Source organism: Monodon monoceros, unplaced genomic scaffold (genome assembly GCF_005190385.1).
Source record: "Monodon monoceros isolate NGI ecotype Baffin Bay Population unplaced genomic scaffold, NGI_Narwhal_1 Super_Scaffold_6, whole genome shotgun sequence".
Classification (NCBI taxonomy): Eukaryota; Metazoa; Chordata; class Mammalia; order Artiodactyla; family Monodontidae; genus Monodon; species Monodon monoceros.
The window spans coordinates 41671247-41687141 of record NW_021703783.1 but is presented as its reverse complement, the minus strand read 5'-3'; the positions used below and the strand labels follow the sequence as shown (position 1 = coordinate 41687141).

Genomic DNA, 15895 nt, shown 5'->3' with positions numbered 1-15895 from the left:
AAATTGCCTGTGGAAGTATTTTCTGGGGATTAGAGACTATGCTTTAAGTCTTTCCTTAGCTCCCAGTTTATAACCTCTGAATTCACAATCCTAAATAAAGGCTTCTTTGAGACTCACATTTTTCCACCCCAAAATAGGGCCCAAGCCCTCCGTTGCCCCCTTTCCCCAATCTTACCAGTTTTCAGATTGGCAATGGCAGCCACCAGAGCTGGGTCAATGTCACAGCCCACCCCTGCAGCAGATGCTAGCTCAAAGACACTCAGGGTCACCTGGTAGAGGAGAAAACAACATTCTGGAGGGTATCCCCTGGAGAGAAGCGCTTGACAGAAGCTACAGGCAGTCAAGACTCCTGGATCACAGATTCTAAACTTTTGGTGTACTATCATCTTTGCTGGGTATTCCTTTCATAGATCTCCCTAACCTACAGGGGAAAGAGGAAAAAAAAAAAACTCCAGTTCTTTAGCTTGGCATTCAGATTCTCCACAATACAAATTTATTTTTTCAACCTTATTTCCTCAAATGCTTCCTACAGTCAATGCAGCCAGGGTGATTTATTCACTGTCTCCAAGCTACAACTTAGTTTCTTACTTACATGCTTCGGTTCATGTGCTTCCCTCTTCTAGAGTGTCCTTTCTTCTTGAGAGATGATAGAAAATATATATATTGGTCCCTGCCCCTGGTTCCTGACACAGGGCTCCTAAAACCCTTGTAATTCCCTAAATGATAAAAACACTAGGAACTCTTATGCGGCAACTCTGGGTGTGCTCCTGAACAGCTCCCGGATGGCGGCTGCTCACCAGAAAGACCACGCTTGGTTAGAAGTTGGGAATTTTCAGCCGCACCACACCCCCACTGCTCCAGAGAGGGGAGCGGGCCTGGAAATAGAGTTAATAATTGATCATGCCTACGTGAAGAAGCCTCCATAAAATCCCAACAGTACGGGGTTCAGAGAGCCTCCAGGTTGAGAACACATCCACGGACCAGGAGGGTGGTGCAGCCCAACTCCACGGGGACAGAAGCTCCGGCCCTCAGGATCCTCCCAGACCTCGCCCCATGTATCTCTCCATCTGCCTGTTTATCTTATATCCTTTATCACATCCTTTAATAAACTGGTAGATGTGTTTCCCTGAGTTCTGTGAGCCACTCTAGCAAATTAATGGAAAATAAGGAGGGGGATATTGGAACCTCCGACCTACAGCCGGTTGGTCAGAAGCACAGGTGACAACTCAGGTTTGCAACTGGCTTCTGAAGCGGGGAGTAGGTGCAGACTTGTGGGAGTGAACACTTAACCTGTGTGATCTGACACTATCTCCAGGTAGACAGTGTCAGAATTAAGTCTCAGGACATCCAACTGGTGTCACAGAGAATTGGTGGGGGAAAAACCTCCACACATTTGGTGACCAGAAGTGTCAGAAGTGAAGTGTTCTGTGTGAGAGGAAAGAAGACTCGCAGGAGAGAAACACGCAGGAAAGAACTGGGTTTTTCCCTACATAGGAAGGAAAAAAGTCTAGAGTTTTTCCTCTTTACCTCTCCTCTACTTACATCTGACACCCACCCTTGAGGCCTAACTCAAATCTCATATTCTCTATGGAGCCCTCCCTGTCGACTTCAGCCCAAGCTCATCTCTCCCTCCTTAACCTGGCACTACTTACTTCGCAGTGATCACACACAGCACCTGGTATCATCAGTTTTCTTTTCAGATTGCGAGTGAGATGTATGGCTTATCTCATCAACTAGATTACAATTTTTTTTTTTAACCTCATGGCATAGAGAGGGGAGAAAAAGGCTTTGGAGTGAGAAGATCTGGGTTCAAATCCTAGCACCACCACTTACTGAATGTGTGACCTTGGCTAAAAGTTACTTAACTTCTTCGAGCCTCCATTTTCTCATGTGTAAAAGTGGGATAATGACACCTACCTCACAAAGTTGCTGTGAAGATTAAATTAGACCACATGTGTAAAGTATCTACCCTAGTGACTCACAGAGTCACTAAGACACTAATAACCGTTGTCCCTTTCGCTCTACTTCCTTTCTCTCAAAGCCAGGAACTCTGCATTTCTTTTATCCTCTCTAGGCTTTAACACAATGCTAAGCACATAGAAGGCATTCAGTTAATATTGATTGATTGATTCCTGAATCCCTCACTGTACTTAGAATCAGGTTCCCAAGATGTAGCCCCAAATACCCACCCACAAAGTACTCAGACCCCTTTTGAGGTTAAAAAAAAAAAAGACTTGAAAATGTTCTGAGAGAACAAGGATAACTGTTTCAACAGTAGATAACTAAGTAGAGTATCTTATGCAAAGAACCCCACAGACATAACAATAAACACACTGCCTGTGGTGCTGGACACAGAAAGTTAACCTCAGCCACATTCTGCTCTGCCCTTTATTTAAATTCCCTACTAACTAAATAACCCTGCTCATGGCACCCATGACCTAGGAGATCAGGGACCTGGTCCATGACCTGTGGTTTTCTGGAGGAAGAAAGTGATCATTGAAGGAGCTTCTGTTCTCTTCTCCTAATCTTCTCACCCCTCTGAGGCAGTAACAGAACCTCTGACGGACAGGTCATCCCCCGCGCCACCCGACCTGCTCTTTCTCCCAGGCAGGCAGAGCCTAAAGCTCGGAGCTGCCTGGGAGATGCCAGCTAGACACACTCCTGACAGGCCAGAGCGTTCAGCCCCACCACCAACAGCTGCCTGAACCGCAGGTTCACCGTGACACCAAAGACCTGGCCTGAAGGAGCAGCCAGCCCAGTGAAACGTCACCCCCTCAGGGCCCGTGACCCCTTGACCCTCACCATCTGATTTCAGGCAGAGAGACAGGAAATGTTCACAACTCTTTTGACCTCAAGGTAAAGGAAGTTTTTTTCTCTAAGTTTTCTTTTTTTTTTCTGACTACTTCCTGTTAACCAGTTTCCTCTTCTCACAAACCTCCCTCCATTAGTTAACGGAATCAGTTATAAGAGAAGTGCCCTGCCCTGTGCATTTGAAGGCCCTTGTTCCCAGCCTTCAGCTGTATTTCCTGCAAAACATACTTGTTTGTTCTAGGTGATTCAAAAGGCAAGCTGACGTGAGGTGGGGGAGGGGGAATGGATGTTTAACTTGGGTGCTTACAGAGTCCCCTCCGCCTTTCCCCATCTCTAGAGGAAATGAGGCCCAAGGCAGGTGACACACACACAGAGGAACCAGAAAGTTTCAGAACTAGGAGGGAGAAAAGGCCAGAAAAAGAACGGAAAATCTGAGGGCAGGCAGGGTGGGCAGGAATGGAAGAAAAAAAATTTACAAAAAGTACCCAGGCTCCTGACTAAAGAGGGGACTTGTCTGCATATAGTCGGGTATCTAATTTGCACATCTTAGGAGAAAAGCTGTAGAAACTATCCTAGACCTTACTCCTCTCCCTCCAGTAACGTTTCCCTAGCCCCCGCAGGATCTCCCCAGGGCTCCCCAGCTGTGCACCCTCTCGTCTGACCAACACCCCTCCCTCCACAAAAATCTCCCCCAACGTGTGTCTATTCAAATTCTGGCTCTTCTCCCTGCAGTATTCTTCAGAGCCCCCTCTCCCTTACAAGATCCTAGCTCCATCCATTTTCAACAACAAAAATCTCCTAATTAGATTCCACTTTGCACTCTCCCATACCTTGATATCTGTGTCTGGGGTGACAAACTCCTTCAGGCACTCAATGGGACCCATAAGAAACGGGCAGTGGGAGGAGAAAACCTGGAGGAAAGAGAGTACAAATGAGTCCAAGGGACAGTGGCCGATGCCTTCAAACAGGTGGAAACAAAAAAAAGGCCTCAGCTTAGATAAGAACTTAGCCAGCTTCCCATGCCACTTCTCTCCTCATGCGTCTAGGTTTCTTCAGCTCATCTAGCCTCAAAGAACTTCCAGGACCTCTACCGAATTAAGCTCCATTCTCCTCAATGCTCACCAACCCTTTCCACAACTTCTCACACAAGCCCTACCCAAGGCTTTATCCTGTGGCAGCCCCCTCTCCCCCAGCTCACCTCCCGAAGTCCCTCTTGGGCCATGGCCCTAAAACTGAGGATAACTCCAATGATGGTCATACGCTTCAGTACATTATCAGCCCCTGAGGAGAAAGAAGAGCGTTCAAGAAGAGAACTCAGGAGAATGGCAACGGTTTTGCTTCTTCAGACCCAGCCTAGGCCCCAGAGCCCCCAAAACCCGTCATCCACAATGCTTTTCCCACAGTTCCTTCTCCCTTTAGGAGACGTGCTCACCCATCAGCTGGGGAAGCAGAGAAGCCATCAAGTCTGCCTTGCTAAAGTTGGATCTGATCTGAACAAGCACATCCATGTTTTCCACCACCAGCTTCTGCAGCCGGGACACAGAGCCATTAAGCACGAAAAGATGAGACCCATGGTACATCTTCCCCCCAGTCTCCTACCCCTACCCTTCTTCCCCCGGGGGCTGGACCTTCTTCCTGGGGGCTTGCTTCCACAGTACCTTCAGCTCCACGATCTGAGAGGTCACATGCCACATCAGGTTTTCACTCAGGAACTTCATGCCATAGGGGCCCAGGAGTTCAGCCAAAGCCCGCAACTCTGGAATAGAGTCACAGAGGTCCCAGGTGGGACTCAGAGAACACTGGTGCGTTTGCACAATAGCTATAGGGTAACGTGAACACCTTAAGCGTTTTTCAGCAAGGAAAGGAAGTGGGAAGTTGGAGAGCAAACGTAGCCTGAAATCCTATATTCAGGTGAGAGGTCTGGCCTGCCTGTGGGACAATTTACCCTCTCCCCACTGGTACCCACACCAAGACGTACCACAAACGATAACTATTTACTTTTCATTCCTATAAGAATCTAGACTTTCCCAGTCCCTTTACACGGCCCTGGGCTTTACTCTTGCTGGACTAGCTGCACTAGCTTTATCAGATGTTAAGCCCCTCTCTGAGCCTCAGTTCACTTCTCTGTAAAATGAAGAAACTAATATCCACTCTGAATACCTCACAGAGTTGATATGATAGCATAATCAGTACACATCCCCAGACTCCCAGTTGTCTTCTCCCCTAAATTCTTCTTCCCTCAAGTCTGCCCCATTACCTTATCCCTCCCTACCCAACCTGCTTCTGGCCCTTTGTGAATTAAATAAAACCTGGCTGAGGAAATCCCATGTTAGAAACACAAATTCAGACAGGGAAGAGCTCCAGCTATGATCCTTGGCTATGGGCGGTCCCAGCAGAGAAAACCATAAAGACCAGAAGTAACAAGAGACCAGTAGAGGAAAGGTGATTTTAATATAGTTAACAAGAGTTCAGAGGGAAAAGGAAATCAAGGCTCCACACTCAAGTGTTTAAAGGCAGGACCAGTTGATCTCCACCTCTACCATCGACAAAGGAAGAGGAACTGGTCACAGGAGCTGACACAGGGCCTCATGTGGAATAAATACTAAACATTTTTAGTCACCTATTTACAATAGGAACAACTGAGCTGAGAACTAGAAAAGGATTTCCAAACTGGTCAACTTAGACAATTCTAAAATGGCCGACAGAGAGGCAGAGGGGCTGAACTGCCTTCTCTGGAGAGAAGACACACTGATCTATTGATTTGGATCTGCCAACTGTCCTTACTCTGGTCCTCTCTAGGCTAGTAACCCTAGGGCATCCTTCTCTATCCATCTATCTATTTTTGCAGCAGCATTGCCCCATCACCATGGTAACCCAGGGAAATTGGGGTGGGGGTGGTAGAAGGGGGAATCAGCATTACCTCCTGCTGCTCGTCAGTTGTCAGAGAGACCTAAAGCTGATTTTAGATGCTGCCTACAGTCTGTGGGAGGAGCTGATAAGAAGGGGACATCTGAAGCCTCCAGCAGGTAAAGGGTAGGGTCAGCTCACTGATGGAGTCAGTATGAGGGTAAGAAGAAGGCAGAGCTGGAAAACAGAACTGTATACTCTGATTTTCATAACACCCCCCAAGGAAGGGGAAGAATGGAGAGGGCAGGGTCATTGAAACATCTCCTACCTGTCTCAGATACCACGCGGGGTCCATGATTTACATGGAGGTGAGAGGAAGGAGGAAGCAGTGGGATACTTCATGAATCAGTCAGTCAGTAAAACAAATCTATTAAAAAGGATCTGCATGGCTTCGAGCCCTCTTTAAAAAGAGAGTAACTTCCCAACTCCTTCACGACACACTCCTCATCTACCTGCCGTGAGACACGAGAGCGCTTCTATACACTGGGAAGCAGCGTGACATAGTGACCAAGCACCCGGCCTCTGGAATTTCACTGCCTTGAGTTGAAATCCCAGTTCTACCATCTATGAATGATGTATGACCTTAATCAAGCTCCTTAACCTCTCTGTGTCTCAGTGTCCTCATCTGTAAAATGGGGGTAATAAGAGTACCTACCTCAGGGCTGCTGTGAGGAGTAAAGGAGTTAAATACATGTGAACATTTAGAGCCAAGCCCACACTAAATGGCATCCATTAGCTCACCCTCAGTAGTAAACATCAGCAATCCGAGCAGCTAAGGCTCTAAAACTTATCCCTCAGGAAGAAGACGCCATGATGTCAGACCACTGGTTAATAATTCCAAACATACATTTATCCTTTACCCCTCATTATATGTCCTACTCTTTACTCTTTGTGGAAATGGAAAATAACCATTTACCACCCTTCGAAGAATAAATCCTTTCAGTGACTTGAGTGCCCCTGCCTAGCTCCTAACTCCCCGCATCTTCCCTCTCCACCTTCAACCCCCAAGCCACTCCTCAATTCTGGGTCTCACTTGAAATCTCTTTTTACTGTCCCTAAGGCAGAATCTACCAGAGATCTAGAAGAGTACAGAATGAGCCTCTGGGAAGGTAGGAGAATTTAGATGGGATCCATAGGTTAAGATATTGTATTGAGGGGAAAGGTTCGGCTCCCTCACGGGAGACCAGGCTCTGGGCTCACCAGAGATGTCAGAGAACTCCTCTGCGCTGAAGTTCTGCTCCCCTTCTCTGGGGAGGCTGATGAAGGCCTGCATGGCTGGTGAGAGGATAATGGTCCCACTGCTCGCCTGTCTAAGCAGACTTTCTAGGTACCTACAAGGTTGGCAAGAAAGCACAGAAGATCAGTGTTCAATCCTTTCTCCCTACCACCGCCACTGGGCTCAGGAAGAGAAACTCCACCAAAGGCTGGGGTGGGGAGAAGAGACTCAAAGAAGACAGTACAACACTCTAATTAACACCCCAAGCTGTTGGCTCAAAAACAACTGGCAGTAGCGTGGTTCCGCTTTGCCTCTAATCTGCAGGGCATTTGGCGGTGCTGTCAGACGCAATGGTGTGCACGCCCTACCACCTTTACCAGCTACTGCATGCCCCTCACCCTTGGCCTTCCTCTGTCAGGTGAGACAAGCCTAAGCTGACAAGACAAAAATTCCTACTAATTGGGCTCCTCTGAAATATACTTAGCCTCAACGTCTCCAATGAGAGGTTGGACTAAGGGCCTAGGACCCTGGAAGCAGGTCTCAAGTCAAACCTCCTGGACAGAGAGAGGCCCCGTGAACACTTGTCATCCAGTCTCCAAATATGCCCTCCTGACCTCTGGGCAAGCTGAGAAGGCCTCCAGCCAGTGTCAGCAGAGGGCGTGGCAATGCCTGCCACTCACCCAGGCACTAGCTCCGGGCCTAGGTCTTACAAAAGTCACAAGCTAACCACGGGTAGGTCAAAACCAGCACTCAAACGTGAGGTTTTTCCCTTTTAAGTTGAATCAGTTGTCAAGTTTTTGAAACTGAGAGATTTTACATTAAAATAAGGATTTAGTGGGGCAGCGATCAGATGGGGCTAAGTGGTGGCCGTCGCCTTTCAGAGGGGCATGCCCTCTCCAACTACTCAAAGTCCCCACCTAGCCCACAACACCCATTTACCTTACCTGCCAGGCCCCTGTTGGCATTTTATTGTAAACCTTGTCTCAGTCTTTCTCCCTCCTCAGGGGGTTCTTTGCAGCCGGGCGGGCTCCTGCCGAGCTGATACTGGATTAAGAACGCCACCCAGTGGCTTAGGGAGGTAGGAATCCAGCTCCTCTCCATCCTTAACCCTCAAAGGAAATACTGCTGACCCCTGCCTCCTCCAGTCTGGGGGAGGAGGCCCCTTTTGCTATGAAGAACAATCTACTAGACGCGACACGGTCATGTCGGGAGGTAAGGAGGCAGTGCTCCGGAGAGATGGTGTGAGACAGAATGGTCTCCAGGGGGAGAAACTGGACAAAGAGAGAAATAAAAAAGAACTTCAGAAAGAGGAAGAGAGATCATTTGAAATGAAAACAGTAAGAATCCAGAAAAGGAAGGTTAAGAACGGCAGATTAAGAGGAAAAGGGTCAAATTGTTACAGAGTAGATCAATGGATGTTACATGGAAGCTTAGAAAGAGACCTCATGGTGGACAGAGGGGATCTGAGTTTGCCCCAGCTTACAGCTCCAGTCCTCGGGCAGAAACAAGCTTCTGTTTGGGCGTCTATGACCCTAGGAGCTAAAATGCCTGGTCCCGAGGTCCTACTGCATAAAGGAAAAAGTGCTAACAAAGAAGCAAGGCAGCGAGAGAGGATAAGCAACACTGACCAATTTGTGTAGAGAGTGGTGATAGTCTGTTCCCCACACGAGTCCAGTGGCTGCGTCTGCTGCAGGAGGGCGTTGCGGATGACTCTGGACACATCTGCACCCAAAAACTGGGCCAGTGACTTTATGAAACCGATGTACGCTTTGACTCCTACCAAGAGCTCAGAAGGCCTGGCGATCTCCTGGGTTGTGGCATTGTAGCCAGCCAGCCACACAATGGCTCTAGGTGACAAAAACCATAATCACAATCATAATGACAAACATAGTAACAGTTATCACATTTATACTGTGTTCTGCGTGCTGTACTATGATCTAACTACACGCATTATCTCATGTAAATCTCACAGCAACCCAATAAGGTAGGTACAATTATTATCCCCATTTTACGGATGAAGAAACTGAGACACAGATAGTAAGCCACTTGCCATCTGTGAAGACCACACAGCTAGCAAGTGGCAAAGCTGGGACCTGAATCAAATAACATTTGATTCTCAATCACCATGCTCTTCTGCCTCCTCTGGAGAAATTAAATCAGGTGGTAAAAGACCTGGGCTCCCAAATGCCATCTAACAGTACGTGCTTGCTTACAACCTCCTGCATTCTCAGGGCCAGCATTTGTCTTTTCTCCTCGGAAAGAATTAGTTCCAATGACTGTCAGAAATGGAAAACCACACCCAGAAATCCTTAGAAGTGCAGTGCAATCCCAAGTGGCCACGGGATGCCAGGTGGAGAGAGGGTACACTTGGTTGGCACACATCTATAGCCAACCTTAGAGAAGGTAGAATAACTGTCCACACTGTATTATTTTAGGGGCACACCAGGAACACCCCTCCTCACTGGACTCCCAGCCCCTTCCAAAATACCTTCCCCAGGAACCTGAGAATTCACAATTAGAGTCAGTCCTCTGCCTGAGGCTTTCTTCCTTGTTAAATGTAAACAGTAGAGGAAAGAGGAACATTAGACTTTGCCAACACAAGCCTTTGTCAGTCATCTGCACATCAGTATGAAAGAGTCCATCAGGTTCTCCCTAAAGCCACAGATGTTTGGGCGGTTTTTGTTTGTTCTGTGTTTTTGGAAAACTTTATGGCAGGGGAGGGGAAGGGAACAGGAGGGCCTACTCCCCAGATGAAAAGGAAAAGAGAAGAGGTACCACTTGAGGAAAAATACTACGGAAGGGACAGAAGGGAGGCAAGCCTAATTTATTTTAGAGTTTTCATTGAGGCCAAACCTTTAGGCCAACTTCCAGGCTTTAGGAACAATGATGCCAGTGACATGCTGCTCCAGGGCCTAGAAACCATTGCCAGCTTCTGAAGGTTTACACATGGATGATTATCAAATTGTCATCTTCTTGACATTTTATATACACCTGAGACACTTCCTTTCATATAGCTAAAGTGTATGGAATGAAAACAAACTAATTTTACTGTCACCCAAGCAAAAAACTAATTGAAAAATTAGCCTGCATCTCCTACAGTCAAGGCACAGACTCCTAACTGTTCTCCCTACTCCTGTCCTTGGTCCCCCTAGTGCAGACAGAGTGAACCTACTGAAATGTTGAGTGAAATCATGTTCCTGCTCTGCTCAAACCACGCCTAGGCTCCCCATCTCACTCAGAATCAAAGCCAAAATCCTTACAATGGCATAGAGCCACCTAAACCGTCAGTCTGCCACTCCTCCAGCCTCTCTGACCTCACGTCCTACCAGTCTCCCCCTGGCTCATACTGGTCTCCTTGTTCCCTGAACATACCAGGCACGTTCCCACCTCAGAGCCTTTGCACTTGCTGTTTCCTCCGCCCAGAATGTCCTTTCCCCAGATAGTCACCCACTTGGCTTCCTCAATTCCTTCAGGAGTTCACTCAAATGTCACTTTCTCAAGCAGGCCTTCCCTGGCCACCCTATGTAAAATTTCACCACCACCACCACTACACACTTCCCATCTCCTTTTCCTGCTTTAAACTTTCTGCTTAGCACTTATTTTCTAATCTACCATATATCCTACATTCTTATTTTGCTTGTCTCTCCCGCTAGAAGGTAAGCTTTATGTGGCCAGGAGTCTTTATTTCTTTTGTATACTGCTGTATTAACAGCTTTGAGAACACTGATGACACACAATAGATGTTCAATAAATACTTGTTAAGTGAATGAGTAAATATACTACGTATTGCAAAATGAAACACAGAAGACTAGGAGATTATTCATAAAAAATTTTTCCCCTCACTCCCCTAATTTGCCTACTATAGTGCCCAATTTGAATATAAGGAATGTTCCTGCAGCTTCAGGGAGCAACAGAATGAGAGGCAAAGTGGAAGGAAGGGAATTTATTTTGTTGAGGCCTATATATGTCACTCATTATTATCTTTAATTCTCTACCAATTCTCAGTTACAGGTAATTCTCATTATAAGGTAAATATCATTATCCTTACTCTATAGGGTAGGAAATTAAGGCTCAAACAAGTTAGATAACCTGCTCTGATGTCTTAGCTAACAGCATCAACACAGATCTGCTGACTGCAAAGGCCCCAGTCACCCTACTAAACCAGTGATGACCAGTTCTGGTTGTTCAACAAAACCACCTATAGAGGGACTTCCCTGGTGGTCCAGTGGTAAAGAATCCACCTTACAATTCAGGGGACATGGGTTCGATCCCTGGTCAGGGAACTAAGATCCCACATGTCGTGGGGCAACTAAGCCCGCGCACCACAACTACTAAGCTCGAGCGCCTCAACTAGAGAGCCTGTGTGCCACAAACTACAGAGTCCATGCGCTCTGGAACCCGTACGCCACATCTACGGAGTCCACGTGTCCTGGAGCCCGCACGCCACAACTAGAGAGAAGCTCACGTGCTGCAACGAAAGATCCCACACGTCTCAGCGAAGATCCAGCATGCTGCAACTAAGACCCAACGCAGCCAAAAATAAAATAAGTAAATAAATAAATAATAAAATAAATCTTAAAAAAAAAAAGAAACCTATAAAGGTTTGGGGTTCTTTTATTTGTTTGTTTGTTTTTGGCTGCGTTGGGTCTTCGTTACTGCGCGCGGGCTTTCCCTAGTTGCGCCAAGCATGGGCTACTCTTCGTTGCAGTGCATGGGTTTCTCATTGTGGTGGCTTCTCTTGTTGCAGAGCATGGGCACTAGGCGCACGGGCTTCAGTAGTTGTGCACACGGGCTCAGTAGTCGTGGCTCACAGGCTCTAGAGCACGGGCTCAGTAGTTGTGGCTCATGGGCTTAGTTGCTCCACAGCATGTGGGATCTTCCTAGACCAGGGATCAAACCCGTGTCCCCTGCATTGGCAGGCAGATTCTTAACCACTGCGCCACCAGAGAAGTCTGGGTTCTTTTATTTATTTTTAATAGAGATGCTTGGGACCTATGCCAGATTGACTGCATCAGAATGACCACCAAGATGGATCTAATGGAACCCAGCTTTGAGAACGACCATACTAAGCAAACAGAAGACAACAAAAGAGTGATACCTGTTGAGTCTGGCCTCCAGATGGCTGCTGAGATACTCAGAAGGGAAGATGGTGTGTTCAAATACACAGAAGCTGTGTACATGATTCATTGTCAGTGCCAATTCTGTCAAGTTTAGGTGTAGCTTGTCCATGCTGAGTAAAATTGAGAAAGTAAAATGAGCCTCCATTACAGGTCTGGCACTGCCTGCTAGTATTTGGGGAGGATCTGTCAGGCCCATGACCTTCAGACCCCTTTCATCTTCTGGAAAAACTCAGCCTAGAAGAGTACACATTGATGGTGACTTCAAAGGCAAAGTAGAAAATTCATATTTAAGCGCTTTTCCATATCTGTCATTCCCCACCACCACTTCCGCACTCTTTTGCTGCATCACCTTCCCTCTTTCCTGTTCTCCCTTCTTTGAGGTAGTGCCCTGCTGGTCCTCTAAGGCCTAGGTCCTCACTTGGTGACAATGCTGCGGTTCTTCCGGTGACTCTCAGCTCCTGGTTTGTCCCTCTCAGGCTCTCCTTTTCTCGGAGTCTGCCTCTGCTTCATGGTTTTCTTGTTTTTGGCCTTGCTGATGGTAGTGGCACAGTGCTTAGGTAGAAGCTTTAGAAACAAACACAAGTGAATGGAGAAATGAGATTCGTTCCTAAATCTGCCGAGTAATCCATCTAACAGTTATAAATAGGTCCCTCCCTTATTGTCTGTTCTTTTCTCGTTCTGCCTTTCCCTCTCTTTCCTTCCATACATCTCTTCATTTGGAATTACTCTTAGAGCACGATACCAGCCATGAGAAAACTGGTTTTCTTACTTAATAGTCACACTTGTTTTTTTTAAAATCCAAGCTTCTACTGTCTCCAAAAAATCAAGTCTACCTTGATGGGCAAAGGTGCGTCAACCTTGAAACTATGCAAAGCTGTCTGTGGTAGATTCTGAAAGTAGTTCCAAAAACGTAACTCCATTAGTAAGGCAACATCACTATTTATTCAAAATGATAACTTTGAAGGGGTCAATACTCATTTGCAAAAGTTTTGGTGTGTGTGAAAATAATACATAATGTTTTAGTCAACCTTGATACAGCACTGAGCAAATATGTTTAACTGTGTCCTTTGTATGTAGTAGGTATTCAAGTTGAGCGATGAATATACCCATAATTGTACTTGTTTACATATCTTCCTTGCATTAATTATTTAAATTTATTTCAAACATGTATTTGTACACCTTTCTCCCTTAAATTGGGACGTTCCCCAAGGGCAGGAATTGTGTACCTTTCCTTCTGGGACCCCATCCCAAAAACCCAGCACAGGGCTTAGTGCCCAATAAATACCAAATAATATAGCAGCTAACATCCCAAAAACCCAGCACAGGGCTTAGTGCCCAATAAATACCCAATAATATAGCAGCTAACATCGATTGAGAATCACATACCAAATATTTAACATATGCTATTTCATTTCACCTTTATGATACTTCTTTTAAGAAACTATTTTTGGACTTCCCTGGTGGCACAGTGGTTAAGAATCCTCCTGCCAATGCAGAGGACACGGGTTCAATCCCTGGTCCAGGAGGATCCCACATGCCACAGAGCAGCTAAGCCTGTGTGCCACAACTACTGAGACTGTGGGCCACAACCACTGAGCCTGTGCGCCACAACTACTGAAGCCCACATGCCTTAGAGCCCACGAGCCACAACTACTGAAGCTTGCGCACTCTAGGGCCCGTGCTCTGCAACAAGAGAAGCCACCACAATGAGAAGCCCACAAACCGCAACGAAGAGTAGCCCCCGCTCACCACAACTAGAGAAAGCCCACACATAGCAACGAAGACCCAACACAGCCATAAATTAAAAAAAAAAAAGAAACTATTTTTATCCCCATTTTACATATGAGAAAATGGGAAGGTTAAGTAATAATATAACTGTGCATATGTACACACACACACACACACGTACGCACACACACGCACACAACTTGACTCCCCGCCTACCAAAGTTGCTACAAGGCCTGACTCAAACCCAGGAAGGGTGGGTAGTCTAGGAAACCCGAAAGAATCCAGGACAACAGCGGAACAAGTTCTTCATTTTCAAATTTCCTATAAACTTAGGTTGAGCTAATCATGGCCTGGTGCTATGAGTCAGTCAATGGAGGGGAGGGAAAAACAACAGACAAAGACACAAAAGCAAAGCAGAAATTTCCAGCTGAAAATCAGCAAACAGAATCCAGAAGCAAAGGGAAGAATAACACTATGATGGTGAAGTATGTTGAATTAGTGATTCAATATTCAAATCCATTAACATAATTCAAAATACTAATAAAATCAGGAAGGGTGACTCCTCAAAAAAAAAGACACAAAAGCAGCCCTGAGGATAAACGCAGAGGAGGCGCCTGAAAATGTTCAGATAGCTACAGATTAGGGTGCAGATGGACAGAAAGGCGAGACAAGACAGGTGATCTGGGGCCACTGTTCTAAGTACGTGTACACAGGGCAGAGAGAGGAGGGGAAGTAAATTAGAAAGTTAACTCATCTCTTGGAACACTTCAAATGAAAGCACAGATTTTGTTGCAGTGCAGCTGTTCAAATTAGAGTATTTTTAGACACCTCTACTGAGTCCCAAGGGAGTAAAGACTGCCGATGGGACTACACTAAAAAAAGAAGCCTGCCATAAACTCATGTACACAAAAGCCCTAGCCCTACCTGAAAGGGTTAGAGAACTTGGTGTTTGAGAAGAAGATAAAGGTAGATAGAGGGGAAGGCACCAAGGGACTGCAGAGGGCAGACTGAAACAGAGAGAGGGCTGAGCCTACCTGCTCACTCAGGTTTCGCTGTTCAGCACAGACCTCCAGGACACAGTTGCTGGTCTGCTTGGCCAACTCTTCCAGGAAGGAGTTGCAGTGATGAAGGCCATGGTTCTTCAGGTGGGGGTACTTTGGGAAAGAGGACCCAAGGAAGAAACTGTCATCACCAGGACAACCACTTCTTCCTCATAATACTGTTCTGAGCCCCAGCCTGAGCCACCCACTCCCACAGAAGAAGAAAATGAGACCCAGAGAGAGTACACATTCTACATAAAGCTGAGACATTTAGGGACTTGCATCAGATACCTATGTTTGTACCCTTCCTGGGACCAAAATCAACTCTTGTAATTGTGTTTTGGGGGAATAAGAATGAGATGTGATTAAAGAGATGACAGGGTTTGGAGATCAGGGTACTCACCTCCTCTGGGCACATCTCATGAGTGCAGTGGACAAAGTGAGCACAAATCAGGGGAAAAGCAATGGCATAACGCAACATGGCAGGTTCCTCCAGGGTCATAGCAAACATCTTCTCAAATGTACGAAGATGAAAGCTGCGGAAAAGGGGGAAGGACAATTACAACCAGGGTTTAGGAGCTGGTCCCTTTGAGATAGAGAGAATATTCATTCTTTCCACAAATATTTATTGATATTCACCCCTCCCTCCTTAATTTCCCTACCCTTAAGGTAGACGGGAACCCAAGAAACTCAACCCTTTCAGACATTTTTACTGGATCCCAGGACAGGTTAGTATTGGGTTGGCCAAAAAGTTCATCTGGTTTTTTTCCGTAAGATGGCTCTAGTAGCACTTAGTTGTCTTTAACTTCATTCGAAACAACTTTTGTTAGATTGTATTGTGACAGCTGTCATATCAGCATGCCTTTAAAAAAAAACTTATCAAAATTGGTGAATTTTTGTGTAGCCATTTTAGTATTGAAGATGAGAGAAAAAAAGCAACATTTTGGGCATATTATGCTTTATTATTTCAAGAAAGGTAAAAACGCAACTGAAACGCAGAAAAAGATTTGTGCAGTATATTGAGAAGGTGCTGTGGCTGCTCAAAGTGGTCAAAAGTGATTTGCAAAGTTTCG

The 15895-nt window shown here is 46.1% G+C and overlaps 1 protein-coding gene across 4 annotated transcripts in view; it reads right to left on the bottom strand.

The window, feature by feature from the left end:
• Positions 1–15895, bottom strand: part of NCKAP1L (NCK associated protein 1 like) — a 53449-nt gene that overhangs the window by 7806 nt on the left and 29748 nt on the right. For all 4 annotated transcript variants that reach the window (XR_003791038.1, XR_003791037.1, XM_029204729.1 and 1 more), the window contains 11 exons: positions 15226–15358; positions 14817–14936; positions 12473–12618; positions 12033–12164; positions 8563–8781; positions 6919–7049; positions 4470–4567; positions 4244–4337; positions 4010–4092; positions 3642–3722; positions 176–269 (listed from right to left, as the gene is read on the bottom strand). Coding sequence is in view for 2 of the 4 variants with exons in the window: in XM_029204729.1 (XP_029060562.1) it covers positions 176–269; positions 3642–3722; positions 4010–4092; positions 4244–4337; positions 4470–4567; positions 6919–7049; positions 8563–8781; positions 12033–12164; positions 12473–12618; positions 14817–14936; positions 15226–15358 (1331 nt within the window). In the remaining 2 variants the exon portion in view is untranslated. The remainder of the gene's footprint in view (positions 1–175; positions 270–3641; positions 3723–4009; positions 4093–4243; positions 4338–4469; positions 4568–6918; positions 7050–8562; positions 8782–12032; positions 12165–12472; positions 12619–14816; positions 14937–15225; positions 15359–15895) is intronic.